General features: G+C 33.8%; 1 protein-coding gene across 7 annotated transcripts in view; it reads right to left on the bottom strand.

Annotated features, from left to right (window-relative positions):
- The window catches only part of DGKB (diacylglycerol kinase beta), a 416,933-nt gene that overhangs the window by 153,909 nt on the left and 247,859 nt on the right, over positions 1-15,165 (bottom strand). For all 7 annotated transcript variants that reach the window (XM_081080246.1, XM_081080244.1, XM_081080245.1 and 4 more), the window contains 3 exons: positions 13,582-13,670; positions 13,383-13,499; positions 4,762-4,860 (listed from right to left, as the gene is read on the bottom strand). In XM_081080246.1, the coding sequence (XP_080936372.1) occupies positions 4,762-4,860; positions 13,383-13,499; positions 13,582-13,670 (305 nt within the window). The remainder of the gene's footprint in view (positions 1-4,761; positions 4,861-13,382; positions 13,500-13,581; positions 13,671-15,165) is intronic.

The raw sequence follows: 15,165 nt of genomic DNA, 5'->3' as shown, positions 1-15,165 counted from the left end.
TTCCATAACAGGTGAGTACATACCTATTGAAACAACTTAAAATTAATAACAAGTTTGGGGGAATGACTGGGAGGCTGAGAAAGGTGTTACAGACATTTTTTTTAAGTATGTAAATATCATCTGAAAAGATGTTCTTCTGACTGTAGAAGACTGCTACTATGGACTTTGACCTTGTAATATGTCATTAAGATGCCTCAACAAGGAATTAGGGATATATGCTGAAGCTTATATCACTCATTCAATAACCGATTCTGACCACAGACTCAAAGCAAAGCAAAGCCAAAGGAGAAAAAAAGAAACCAGCTCAATAAAACTAAATATCTTAAGTCTTCATTGTATGTTTTCTTAAATATGATAGATATTATATTCATGGTCATTTTGCAATAACTGAGCCTCAACCTCACCTGGTTTTTTTAGAGGACATTAGCATGAGTAACTGGGATTTACAGTTTTTTTTTAAGAAGGAAATTGTTATTAAAGAATAAGGAACAAAACAACTTACATTATCCATGAGTACTAACAAATTTTTGAAAAAAAAAAAAGGTAAACACTTATAGCAGTGATGTAATGTGAATCATCCCTGGAATGTTAACGAGTATTCACAAATTGAAATGTCTTAGAGCCCATCAGTAAGAGCAGATTAGGCAATTTTGTGGACAGTAGAACTTCATTAATTTGTTTAAAATATAAGTATTTAAACAGTTAATGGGTTTAAAAGTCAATGTACTTATTCCATGACAAGACTGTAACCTTTAATTTATATTAGCAAGGTGGGGGGATTTTTTAAAGCCAAATGATTTAGGCTGATCTAGTAACATATATGAAATCCCAGAGACTTTAGAGAGCAGGTTTACTTAGAGAATTACAAGTAGTTCAAATTATTCTTGATATCTAGGTGGTAAGGTGATGCGTGAGGGACTAGGCAGCTTTATCAAATTAGAGCCATGTTTACCCTGCTAGAGAGTTTGGAATTCAAATAAGGAATCACTGAAAATATTTTAAATATTTAAGCAGGATAACATTTTACTGTATTTTTGAACGTAGATCCAGGAAGCAGAATGGTGTATGCATGAAAAGGAGGCAATGTAGTAAGTATGCTACTAGGACAATCCTGGGGAACAATTTGTAAGAGTGACATATAAGGCAGTTACAGGTGGGCAGAAGAAAAAAGAAAAGGACTAACAACTTTAGAATAGGCTGCCTAATGATTAATTTGATATGTAAGGTGAGGCAGCAACAATGATTCTTAGGTTTCTGGCTTGGGGAAGTTGCGGCATTAAGGTTGTAGTCACAGAGATAAAGACAAATGGGAAAGGACTCTTTTGGGATTTGGAGAAAGGGTGAACATGATGAGCTCAGTGCCCAAGTTCTAGAGTGATACTTCTTGGGTTCCTATCCCAAATTACTACTTCATAGCGAAGTGACACAGGAACGTTACTTAACCTCTTTGTTTCTCAGTTTGCTCAGATGTAAAACAGGGATAGTTATAATATTAACCTTATGATGTCACTGTGAGCATTAAATAAATTCACACAATCATTACTGACAATGGCATTCTCTTCATAATTTTAATTGCCACTTCATTGACTCTCATAATCTGACACCAATAACCTTGGTCCCAACAATCTTTGATTCAACTGTAATCCGCAATGTATTGTCCCTGACATCCATTTACGGTATCTCACTCTTCATGTCCTTACTTCCCTCATCTCCAGGCTTAAATTCCATGGTCAATTCCTTATAATCACTCTTTTTCATACACTCTCAACTCCCTGGCTACTCTCTCATTTTATCATATTTGGCAAACACAGTTTCATTAAAGCTGTCCTATGCCTATTCTACTCCTGGAGCTAGAATGTAAAGGGAGAAATATGACTGAATGTGACCAGAGAAATATACTCAACCAATAAATTTGAAATTACTAACAAGTGACTTCTTATTATTCCCTTCTAATCAAATGGGATTCCTTGATCCACTAAGCTCCCACTATCCTAGACTTGTGTTGAAGAGCAATGATGGAAAAATATATGACACTTCTATTTTTGCAGACATATAGGGAGCTGGGTTCCTAGATGACTTCTTCCCAATCCTCAAACTTTTCATGTCTTACACCATTTTTGCTCTCATCAATGACCCAGCTCCCTATATCTCTGCAAAAATAGAAGTGTCATATATTTTTCCATCATTGCTCCTCAACACAACAGTAGATTATCCGTTTTAAAATGTAAGTCAAAATCCTCTAATGGCTTCAATTCAGAGTAAAAGCAATTGATCTTACAACAGACTAAGTTGCCCTAGACAATATGAAAATCTTGTGACATCCTTGACTTTCTCTTTTACTATTCTTCCCCTTGCTCAATCAGGCCCAGCCACTAATCTTTATCAGTTTTGTCCTACCTCTGAGTCTTGTCTTGATGACTTCTCTTCTGTGAAGTTCTGTCCCCAGGTAACTACATGGTTGACCCCCTCACATTATGTAACTATCTCCTCGGTGAATGCTTTCTTGACCATCTCTTTTATAATACAGCCCCAGCATTTCTTCCCTTCTTTTTCTGCTTTTTCTGTTCTTTACACTTAAAATACAAACAGTATTTTAATATAAATGGTACTAAATAATTTATTACTTTATTCTTTTTTTTTTTTAATCTTTCACTCCACTGGAATGAAAGCTCTATGAAGACAAAGTTTGGATTTAGCATTTTACTGTACCCACACCCCCATTTATAATGCTATTCAGCACATACTAGACAATAAATACCTATTGAATGAATGAATGAATGAATGTTTAGCAAAGTAGCTGGGATAGTATATACACTCAATAAATAAGAGTTATCATTATTACATTAAATAATAATAATACATGGGACACATAAAACAACATGGGACTTCCAGATTGTAGCTTTATAGGTTTGATATTCGGAAGGGGAGTATGAACTGAAGATAAATTAACAGGGTAATGAAATCCACTAAATAAACAAGATCTCGCTGACAAGAAGTTAAGGATGGAAAGTTATGAGGGCAGAGCACAGGAATCCCCAATGGGCAAGCTGAAGTCATGAAAGCCAGGAAGATGCTAAAAGGATGTTTCTAGAGAAACAGAAGGACAAGGAGAGTGCGGTATAACAGGAGTCAATGAAACGTAGAAATTCATGAAGGTCGTCAATAGTCCCTAATACCTCAAAGTAGACAGTACCAGGGAAATGATAAAATAGCAAATATTGAGATACACATGATGATTAAACCTGCAGTAATATTTAAACATTGAAAATAAAGCTTCGGAATCAAAAGTGTGTAAAAAAAGCAATGAAAGGGTTTGCAAGATTGTTAGAAGACAAGAATATTCACATCACACATGTTCTTTACCTTTGATTTTCTCAAAGGAAGAAAGGATAGGAGAATAAAAAGAATCCTTCTGTTGGACTTTATGTGACAAGGAGCTGACCGAAGGGGGCCGAAGAAGTTGTCTCCTGACTCACAGAATTGAGTAGAACTTACAAAGGCAGCTGGATGACAGGATGACATAATACATTTCTTTTCAGAGATAAGATTTGAGATCAAGGGTGCATCTACACCAGTAAAATTACTTCACTTTTTCAAAAGAATGAAAACATTTAAAAATCCCACAGTCCTTTCTCTTTAAGAAAATACTATAAAAGTCTAAAAATAACACCAAAATTCATCTAACATGTAAAGCATTTTTACATGGCTCTCATTAATTTTAATTACTCTTATTTAGTACATTATGTCTAATAAATTTTACATGAAGAAAGGAAAGGTGAATTAGTTATTGCTATCCTCAGCAATGTGGGGTATTTTCTTTTGCTGTATATTTGCAGTTTGAGAGAATGAAGTTTTTAATAATTTTTAAATAAAGACATTTAAAATATAACCAGTATTTTACAGATAATTACAAAATGAATCATAAGTGGGTGCAAATTGAGTAATTTGATTAATTTCTAAGTTGACCTTTAGAAAAGTATTTGTCTAACATTTCTTAGTTATATTTTTATTATATCAAACTGAAGTACCAGCCACTTAATTTCCATGTTGTTTTCTAAAAAATGAGAACTGTACTATGGGTATAAAATAGTTTGTTTTGCAAAGTAACAGTTTCACTTTAGAAATAATTTGGATTTTTTGAAATGTAATATGTACATTATCTTGGAATATCTGCTTTTCTTTCTACCAAGTTTGTTCTCAACTATTACCTTACTTCTGCATTTTTCACTTGTATATTTAATGAATTAAGTAATTACTTTTATGTTAGTTCAATTTATTATTCACTAATAAAAAATAAAATACTCCGAATGGCAGTGCATGACATTCTTCAAGGTATATGTCCTCATTCTAGGTAGCCTCTGATCCAGATGAGACCTCAACATTGAAAATATATAATGTGCATCCCCAGCAGAATTGCCCATAAGAATAACTTCATTATTCTGGGAAGCCAGATCTATAAAACATACAAAATGTAGAAGTGTTCAGCCTATACAACTTCTGGTAAGTACAGCATGACTAAGTGATAAAACCTGAGTCAGCTTCAGTTAGAACATGCCTTACTGAAACGTTTATTGTGTCATGAAGGAAAAAGGAAATATAGTGGGCAAAGGTGTCTTCTCCGAAGTAAAGAGGTATTTTATATCTATTTAATTCTGTCTTGATCAATGGACAATTAGTTCTGGAAGCATTTAGTGGTAGAGTGTACCAGTTTAGTCATAGGAACCCCAAGTTATAGCAGCATGATGAGAAAGGGAAACTCACCAGTACCACTGGACAAATTGCTGTGGGTGGTAAAATATGGTCTTTCAAAGGTCCGCAGTCACATTCAGGTTTTAGATGAGAAGCACATTTATTGTGCAGCTAAGAAAGGAGAAAGAAGACACCATCAAATTTTGCATGACAACAGCAAACATGGGGCAGATTATACTTCAAAGGAGAGAGATAGCAAATACATTCAAAGTACGTTAAAAAAATTACAAGAACAAACAGGATCATAAAGAGATTCATATAACACTTGCACATATATATATATATATATATATATATATATATATATATATATATATATATATCTTAAACCATTTAGCAAATTTTGTGACCCAATCTATATATTTTCTAATTCTTAGGAATGCTTAGATTAAAAATTTACTTTAGGTTTTACATCAAAAAACCCTGGTTTCTTTGACAAACACACATTATGGTTTATTACAGTCCTTCTTTTTCTAATTATTTGTTAACATAATCTTGAAACCACTATGCTGTGCACTGTGGATGCTAATTTTTTTTTGACCCTCCTGTTTTCTCAAAGTCATTCCAAAGTGCACAGCTCAGTATGGGGCATAATTGATCCCATCATTAGTTTTAACATTGTAATTCAATATGTAAATGTAACCAGAAATTCATCTCAGTAGGAGCAGGATATAAATATAAGAAGATGATTGCCATTATAAAAATATATCTTTATATTGTATTTATCAGCTCTACGTTAATTGAGTGTATAATCATATAATTTATTACTTACTTTTCTACACATATGAACTTAAACCGCTATTTTTTTCAACCTTAGTCACAAGTTTAAATTAAGATATTATAACATAGTGCATTAAATAGTGATTTAAAAAAATTGAGGTTGTAATTTTTATTGGAATAATACAGATTTGCTAAAATAACAGTTGTTTGAAGGCATCTAGGGATTTCTCCCTCTCTTGATCCATATCAATTCAATTGAAATATCATACTTCAGAAAAATTATATGTTACTAAAGTGATATGTTTTGTTCAAAACAAAAAAAGAGCTGCATCATTTTTCAGTTTTGAACCAAAAGGCACTCTGTTTAAGTCATGGTTACATTAATTTTCACAACAAATTTACCTTTGTAACAGTTAATTACTAACCACATATAGGAGTCCAATGAATGTTGATTTACTGTTGGCGATAGAACTCTATTCAAAGGGGGATTTCTGTTGTCCTTGAATCTAAAATATCTGTCAAGCTAACTCCCTGCCTTGTAGTTAAGTCTACTTGTATTGCAACTAATGCACATTAGGTCAGATTAGATGAAATAAAAGTACCTTTAACACATTCATCCATAATTAGCAGTTCTGCTTCTCAATGCCCTGTCAACTCTTTGAAAGAAGTGGTTTAATGTAATTAGTCACTGGTAATCTTTGTCAACCCGCAAGAGGTGTTGAGGATAAAGAAATAGTTGAAGCCACATGAAAACCAGGAATGGGCACTCTGAATGGCACATGCGTAGTTCAAAATAAAATTAGTGACTGATTTAAATATATGAGATTTAATCAATTTCATTACAAGAAATTATAGCCTTGGAATATTAGTTTTAGAGATAATGGATTACCAAGCGTTGTGGGTTGAACTGGGTTCCCCAAAAGATATGTTGAAGTCCTAACTCCTGGTACCTATGAATACAACTTTATTTGCAAATAAGATCTTTGTAGATGTACTCAAGTTCAGGTGAACTTATACTGGATTGGTTGGAGCCCTAATCCAATGACTGACGTCCTTATAAAGAAGAGAGGGAGCTGCACATAGAGAGACAGACATGGAGGGAAGAAGGCCATGTGACAGCAGAGGCTGAGGTTTGGTGATACAGCCGCAAACCAAGGAATACCAAGGATTGCGATCGACCACCAGAAACTACAAGAGAGAGGCACAGAAGAATTCTTCTCTCCAGCCTCAGAGGGAGCATGGTCCAGCTGCCTTTCTGATATCAGATTTCCAACCTCCCAAACAGTGAGGATAAACTTCTGTTATTTACGCCACTCATTTTGTGATATTTTGCCATGGCAGTGCTAGGAAACAAACACACCGATAACTATGAAAACGAAACCAAAAGCCAAGACAGACTGTGTGTCTGAGGGCTCTTCTGCACCATAGTGTCACAAAGAAAAAGCTTTTGCTTTCTGATCCTGCACAACCACTTTAAAATTGAGAATGTAGTCTCTAAGAAACCCCCCAAAATAGCAAAATAGAAGATAAAAATTCTTGTGTGCGCAGAGTGAGAGTACTGAATTTTTAATCTTGACCGTAGTTTGTAAAGCCTCATATGTGACTCTGAAGGAAAGAGTGCAGGGCCTCTAACTCTCTTTCCAGCACTGACCACAGATGTGCAGTCTGAGGGTCTCGGCCTCTTCCATGCATCCATTCCATGAGTTCCTAACAATCTACAACTGATATGACTAGCCTCTCTATAGAGTTATTTGACGGTTTATAGTTATTTATAGTTATAATGAAATGTTCATTAGTGCAAAATTCTTCCAACTATACCCTTAGGATAATTACACTTTTCTGCATGAATGTTATTTTTCAATACAATTTGAAAAAGGAAAAAAAAAATGCTTAAACTTTTCACCATGATATTATACAGACAAGCATATAAAAGACACATCTGAGTCCTTCTGGGTGTCAATAACATGCTGAAGACTGATAATTGTCTTAAAGACAACCCAGATCCTATGTCAGCAAAAGCGTAGACACAGAGGTCCTTATCAAGAATAGAAATAAACTAGAGCATTACAAATCCTCCCCCTTCAATAAAGTGGCCAATGGATCCCCAGAAAAAAAAAAAAAAAGAACTATTATCTTTTTAAAAATGTTTTTATTTTTGTCCATGGTTCTCATAGCTAAGAGAAAGGCCATGAGGTCATTATTTTATTATATGTACAGAAATTCTCAATCATGTTAAATGAATCAATTCCGTATCTAGGAAGTCCATAAAGTATAAACCAGCTTTTCCTGGAAGTAAATTAAAGAGTTGGAAATAATTTCACAATTTATGGAAATTTCAAATAGCACCTTATTTAGAGCCAGATCTATGTTTATTGAAGAAAGCTGTCTCAAGTTAGGAAGAAAAAGAAAGTGTGTGTTTGTGTGTGTGTGTGTGTGTGTGTTTGTGTGTGTGTGTGTATGTGTGTGTGTCCACACGCGTGCACGTGCACTTATATTTACGGGATAGAGTTGAGAAAAGAGAGGTGGTGTTGTACTGATAAGAAAGCAGTGGAATCTAAGAAGTCAAAAAAAAGGAAAAATGAAAAACAAATTTTCATAAGATTTTGGAGGAAAACAAGAGAAATAAGTCATTCTTCTCAAAAACAAAACTAAGCGATTTAGAGGAACATTTATTGGTTTATTTTGGTTTATTTATACATTATTTTATCCCTAACATTTTGCAATTTCAGGGTGCTGCCTTAACACAGGTATTTGCTAAGGCATAATAAACCCTTCTATTGGAAAAGCACTGGAAATCTTTAAAGCTATTGTTAGCAGCTTAATATTGTGATCAATGCAGTAACCCTGCATGATACCAAAAGTAAATAATTCATAGCCATAATACAGGCTTTCTTTTGTTAAGTTCAAATAAAATGTATCACCCTCCTATCCTGATAAATCCTGCCTGATCAGAGACAATTTACTACAACCAGGAACAAATTACATGTTTTGTAGAGAAAGTCAAGGAAATACACTCACAGAAGAAATAGGTAAAAAACAGTGGGGTCTTGAGGATAGGGGGATGTAAGCAAGGGAAGAAATAGAAAATCAATGAGGACGTTTAGCCCAGATGATTTAATTATTAAGCACAGAAAAATGAATGCCTAAAGGTTAGAAGATAGTTTCCACTATTCTTCCTTGGGATTTTCCTGTTTTTATTTTTAAAATGGTTAGTTTTGCTAAAGAAAGTAGAACTTAGTTCTACGTGTCTATGTTGCTGGCTACAATACAGCAAAATAATATGATATCAACAAGCCAAAGGTAAGAACTAGAAAAGGGGTGTTAAAATGGATTTATATCTTTAAGAATTTGTCTAAACTTGCTTGTGTATCAGATGCAGATTTGAATGTTACAGGTTTTTAAGAAAAAAACAGAATTTAACTCATTCACTTAAAATTCAATATTAACAGTAAGAAGAACAGTATCATTAGTCATTAAAGGGAATTGATTGAGGACCTCCTCTAAACTTAGCACTCAGTCAAGAACGTTGAGGGGTTAGGAAAAAAAGGTGTATATTGGACCAGAGACGGATCAAATTGTGATCTAGCAGTGAAGACCATGCTAGTATTCAGATGTACAACCACTGGAGAGCATTTCAATCTTTCTGGTGTGGATTAGAATCACAGAAAGTATTCAGAAAAAGAAAATATTAGTGTCAAGAAAAATTTCAGGAAAGGTAAGGAACTTAATTTGGTTCTTGAGGTATATTAGAATTTAAGGTGGGTGCATTCAAGGGAATTGAGTAAGAAAAATAACAGGTAGGGGGGAAGCATGGCCTTCCCAAGGGACTGCCAACAATTATACATAGCTACAGAGGGGCTGTGAATAGAAGGGAATATCATATATATCATGTGCCTTAGGAGTGGGTCTGATATTTCAATAACTGAAAGGAGTTCAGGGTAAGAGGAATTGAGGGCTGCATATATTATCACAGAACTATTATAGTTGCTGAAGGTGACATATGATAACAAACTAGTACATTCAGAAGATGATTCTGGAGGTGGTTTGCAGCCTGCGTTATAGGAAAAGTACCTTCTGTTAGAGAGATAAGCCAAGAGATTCTGATCTAATCTAGTTAAGAGGTGCTAAGAGCTTGCACTTAGGCTGTGAAAGATGGAGACAAAAACTCAAATCTGAGAGAGATATTTTAAGGAGGTAATTTCAAGGCTCAGTGATAGGTTGTCTAAGATAAAGGTGAAAGACAAGAATAAAATAAATTGTCTTCTAACTCTATTTCCAATGACTACAAACATGATGATACCATGTCTGATTGAAAAGAGTTGGAATACTTTCAATTTGCGAATATAAATATTCAGTTTAGTCTAGGATTTAGTGAGAGTCAGGTACACATTGTTCTCGATGTTGTTAGAACATACAGGTACAATTGTGACTTCAACTAGGCAACTACAGAATCTTCCAGAGGTGAGAGAGAAATGGTGTGAGTAATATTCATGAGGTTAGCTTTTGAGAGCCTGGGGTTGGCTTTCATTCCACCACATGATGTTTCACCTAGTTTTCATTATGATAATAATGATCAATTACTGAGTACTCCTTATGTATGATGTCCTGCCCTAAATACATTGTAGATACTTTTACTCATTTAATTCTGTAACAATCCTACAATATAGATATCATTAACTCTATTTTACAAATTAGGAAACTGCCCAAAACCTTTACATACCTGACCCAATATTGCACAATGATTATTTTAGTTATTGAACAGAGACCATCTTCAGAATCTGGTCAGTCTGACTTATAAGACTTAAACCAAGTAATGGAAGGAAGTAATCTAAAAGGAAGTAATGGCATTTGGAAAACCCTGAAATGAAGTCAAGTCTCATTCTCTTTGTTTCTCTCCACAATCTACTACTCTCAGACTTTATTCAGACAGGCTTTCCTAAAGCTGCACATTGATGGTGCCATAATCCATCACTTTCACAACTTCTGCTAGATGCTTGCTATGTTAACAGCACTTTATGGGAAGCATAAGAACAGAATAAAATAGATTCAGTGTGTTTAAAGGCAATCAGCAGTAGTAGGTAAGCGTCAGTCAAGAGCAAACAAACCTTACACTAAAATCATCATACAATGGTTAAATAAGAAACTATAGATTACAATGAATGTTCTGAGGTAAATTATTCTGTTTAACCCAGACAAAAAATTAATAACTTAATTTTATTAATAGTCCCTATAATTGCTTTAAAAAAAATCCCTCAAAGTGTACCGAGGCTAAAGTTACATTTAAGAAGGCTACATATTTTTCTGAATATATGCAGACTTTTTTTTTTTTAATTGTAGAAGTCTTGTTTCATTAACTGAATACCCATGGAATACCCATGGGACCCCTGGAAACCATGGTTTACAGCAAATAAGGGTGAAGTGGCCTGAAGCCTCAGGACTTGGGACAGCTTACTAACAGGGCAGCCTTTTTTATTTTATTTTTTCCTGACTCCACCTTAAATCTCAGAGCTCCCTTGCTGGCCTTGTTTCCTGAGTAGGACTCTGGGATTTAAAGACACTTATAGTTTACATTGTGCCCCACTGTAGTAAACAAATAGAATCATCTTCACGTACACATAGTTCTTTAGATAAGAATAAGATGTTAGGGCATGTTGTCTGAACTGATTTGGACGTAAAGTCCTTAGATTTTAAAAAGTATAGTTTATTCTGAGGTAACAAACTCTTTCTTTTCTTTTCATTTTTTTATTTTTTTAAATTTCCCATTCTATTTATTTAATAGAATCTTCTGCTTCCGTATTAGTTCACAGCATGCTAATCACTGTAATTTAATAAAACATTTAAATATTTGATAGGGCTATTTCCCTTTATAACACCCTCTTTCTTATAAAATGGAAGGGACTAATTTCTTACAAAGCTAGAGCCAGGATCAAGATCAAATATAAATGTAAGTGGTAAGTGGTTGGGCTAGAAATGTAGATTTTTGGAATCACAGATTAGAGGCATTGTTAAAACAAAAGAAATAAAATGAGGACAACAAGATGGAATATAAAACAAGAAAAGAATTGCAAGGTGCTTTAGTACCAGTAAGATCACTAGCAATAGTAACTTTGAAGAGAGTGATTCCCATAGAATTCAGATGTAGAAGACATACTTCATTAAGATTAAATGGGGAAAGGAAGTGAGAAGTAAATAAAGAAAATTATGAAAGCTCTAAAAGCTTTTATATTAGGAGAGGTAGCATATTTTTAGAGTGTTCAAGGTGAGCATGTATTTAAAATATTGATTTTTTTTAAGAAATAAAGAAAAATAATAAGCCTAAGACATCACATTTGAAATTTAAGACTTGGAAAATAACTTGAAATACAAAGAAAATTTCTAATATCCTCTAATTTCAGTTTATCTTAAAGATATAACTAGTAAATGAAACCCTCTATGCAGAAAATAAGGAACAGCCTCCTATAAGATCTGAAATAAAAGCTATATATTATTATACATGCTTAGCAAACAAATTAAATAACCACAACTTTTTAATGGGCATGGATTTTTTAAAAAAGTAAAATAGTTGTGGTTTTCTTAAAACTAAGAACTCAGTATGTTTGAGTAATTCATATTTGTAATTTAAATCATTGTTAGACATTATAATAAATAAACACTTCAAAAAATAAAACTGCCTTTCATAATTAAGGAAATTTCTAATGTAAATATAATTTATCTGAGTAATAGCTGAAAATGATTGAAGAAAATGTGTTCATTTAAATAAGGTATTTAATTTTATATTTGAAATGCAAAGCACAGTTGGTTTTTCTCATTATCTTGGGTGTACTTGTGTGTTTAAGAAATAAAAAATTAAATGGTGAGGGGGGGTTGGGAAGCATGACAGAAGAACTTAATTCCTTAACTGAAACAGTGATCCCTACTATTTTATTCCCACAAAAGCAAGAATAATTTGTCCTATAACAAGAGGATTCAAACATTAACTGGAAAAACAAAATCAATGGAGAAAATACACAAAACCTCAGTCCCATGAATGTTTTTTCTCTGTTTAGCAAACAGATTAAATCAAATCAAATAAAAAAAAATGGTTATTCTTAAATATGAACATTCTAATTAATCTCCAGAAATTAAATATGAAACACAAAAAGTACCATCTAACAAGTGAACTTATTCCAGAAGTGGGGTATAATCATCATGCAAACCAGGTAAAGTCCTCAAGTTTCCCAGGAAAGAAGATTTACCTCTTCTTTCTCAATTGTCAATATGGTGAATGAGTTGACTTCTATCTCTTCTCCTTCAATTTATGATTTAATTGAAGGAACAAGGCAACAAAATGCTGTGAGAAGGGTAAAGTGAGTTCTTAGAAGCATCAAGAACTGAAATATGAACCCACTTTCATCTCTACCTAGAAATGTGGTCAAAGACAATTTGCTTAGCTTTCTTTGATCTTAGTACCTTCACTACATAATTAAATCTTTGGATCACATTGTTCTTTCTTCTGCTCTGTAATTAAAATACACTTACGATATATAAAACAGAAAACTACCAAAATAGGTTTGTGGAGTAGATGAAGATCTGAGCTCTACCCAGTCAGAATCTCATGTTCATTGCTCACCCCTTGCTATGACTTCTGATTACATTCCTGGCAAACTCCTAGGGCTCCAGGGAGCATGGTTTGAAAACTGTAGGAAAGTATCATCTCTGAGGTTGTCACTAGCTCTAAAATTCTGGATTCTATGAGGAAAAACTCTGACTTCAACCCCTATCCCTTTGGAGCCAGATGAAATAAGAAATGTTTCCACTTTTATGCTGACTTAGAAATTCAGGATGATCTTTGAGGGTAGGACTCTCAGAAAGTACGAGATACGCAGTCTTCAGTGTGAGTGAATACTAGAGATATGTTTTCCAATGTTACTCACTGTGATCTGACACCAAACACAATGCAGTCCTGTCAGGCCCTGGTAACACTTAACGGTTTTGTGGCACTTATCACACTTGGTTGGGCAGTTGCCTTCAACCCAGTAATGGTGCATGACCTAGAACAGAAGGAGAGCATTGCGGTCAGAGGAGGCATCCATAAACACCACCCTCAGGAAGCCGGCACTGCCACACACTTACATCAGTGTTCTTCTTGGACTTCACATAGGTCTTGATGCAAGAAGGAGGTGCCCTGGCCACACAGCGCTCATGGACTGTGTACTTGCAAACTGTAAGGAAACACAAATTCAGAACTCACTCATTCTGGTCCTGATTGCAATTTTATAGGGAAAGAATAACATTAACAGAACCTCATTTCATAGCCACTGCTCCCTAATCAATCCAATCAGCCACATCAAGGAAAAGCCCAAGTCGACTGTTTTTACCATAGAATACAAAAGGCCAATTAGTACAGGAAATATTATGCATGTGAAAAACCAAGACTCGTCTATCATGGCATAGCAGGAAATGCTTAATTAAATCAGACCTCCCTCAAATTTTTCACAATAATTTCCAGATGACAAAAATATTAAAGACAAATTGATGACTACCAAATGGGTTGGTGTCATTTGCTAGAAGAAAGACATCTATATTTGACGAAGTATAGGCATGAGAGCAGCTGGAGGGCATGGTAATAAAAGCCCATGAGTTTATGCTATTTTGTCTATTGATTTATCTAAACCATAAATGGTTGATTAGTCTATTTCCAGAGAATAGATTTCATCATACATGCCAGGCCTGTAGTAACAGTTCATCCGTCATCTGCCATCATGGAACTATTTGTCCAAAAAGAAAAACTTTTGCTAGAAAACATATGATATAAATACATATGCATTTTTTATTTATGAGTATATACAAATATGTATCAATACATATAGATACATATATAGATATATGTAAATTGTGATCTAAAACCAAGACATATATTTTATTGGTATCATCAAATTATTTCATGGCTTGATTCTGAATACCAGTTAGGGTCATATACAGATGTTCTTTTAATAAAACACTAGTCAAAATTAAGAGTTCTAAGTGCATAAATACATAGAATAAAAATTAAATTTAAGAAAGACCATGTAACTCTCTTAATAAAACAAATAATAACTAACCACTGCATAAAATTTGAATGAAAAATACTAAATCCACATAATATTTATATAGTAAAAAATTTCCAAAATATCCACATCTGTGATTTCTTTTGTCAACATTGTGGAAGAAAACATTTTCTTCTATGCCATATTGACAATAATGAGTATTACATTTGCCACACTAGGTGGTTAAACATTTGTGAGCAAAATTCTCACTCTTTATATTACATCTCACCTTATTTGAGAGTTATCATTTTGTTTCCTATGGTCCCATCAATAGACTCTACCATGAAAATTTATTTTCTTAAAAATAATAGTAATTTAAAAACATTTTCCTTTATACATGGAGAATGTTTTAGTGTGACTAGCCTTTCATATGTAGCCACCAGAAACTTCCCTCTAAAGACAACACCTGGCAATTTCATGTCACTTTATTAAAATCCTTACGTAATCACTTAAATGTAGCACTGAGACATGTATTTTTTTAATAACTTTCATTGAATTTATTTGGGTGACATTGGTTAGTAAAGTTATATAGAATTCAAGTGTACAATTCTATAAAACATCATCTGTTTATTGCCACCCAGAAGTGTTCACCCCCCAGAAGTGGAGAACCATATGACTTCATTAATTTGAG

Source organism: Rhinolophus hipposideros, assembly GCF_964194185.1.
Source record: "Rhinolophus hipposideros genome assembly, chromosome: 18".
In the NCBI taxonomy this organism is placed as follows: domain Eukaryota; kingdom Metazoa; phylum Chordata; class Mammalia; order Chiroptera; family Rhinolophidae; genus Rhinolophus; species Rhinolophus hipposideros.
This window is presented reverse-complemented; position numbering and strand designations above follow the sequence as displayed.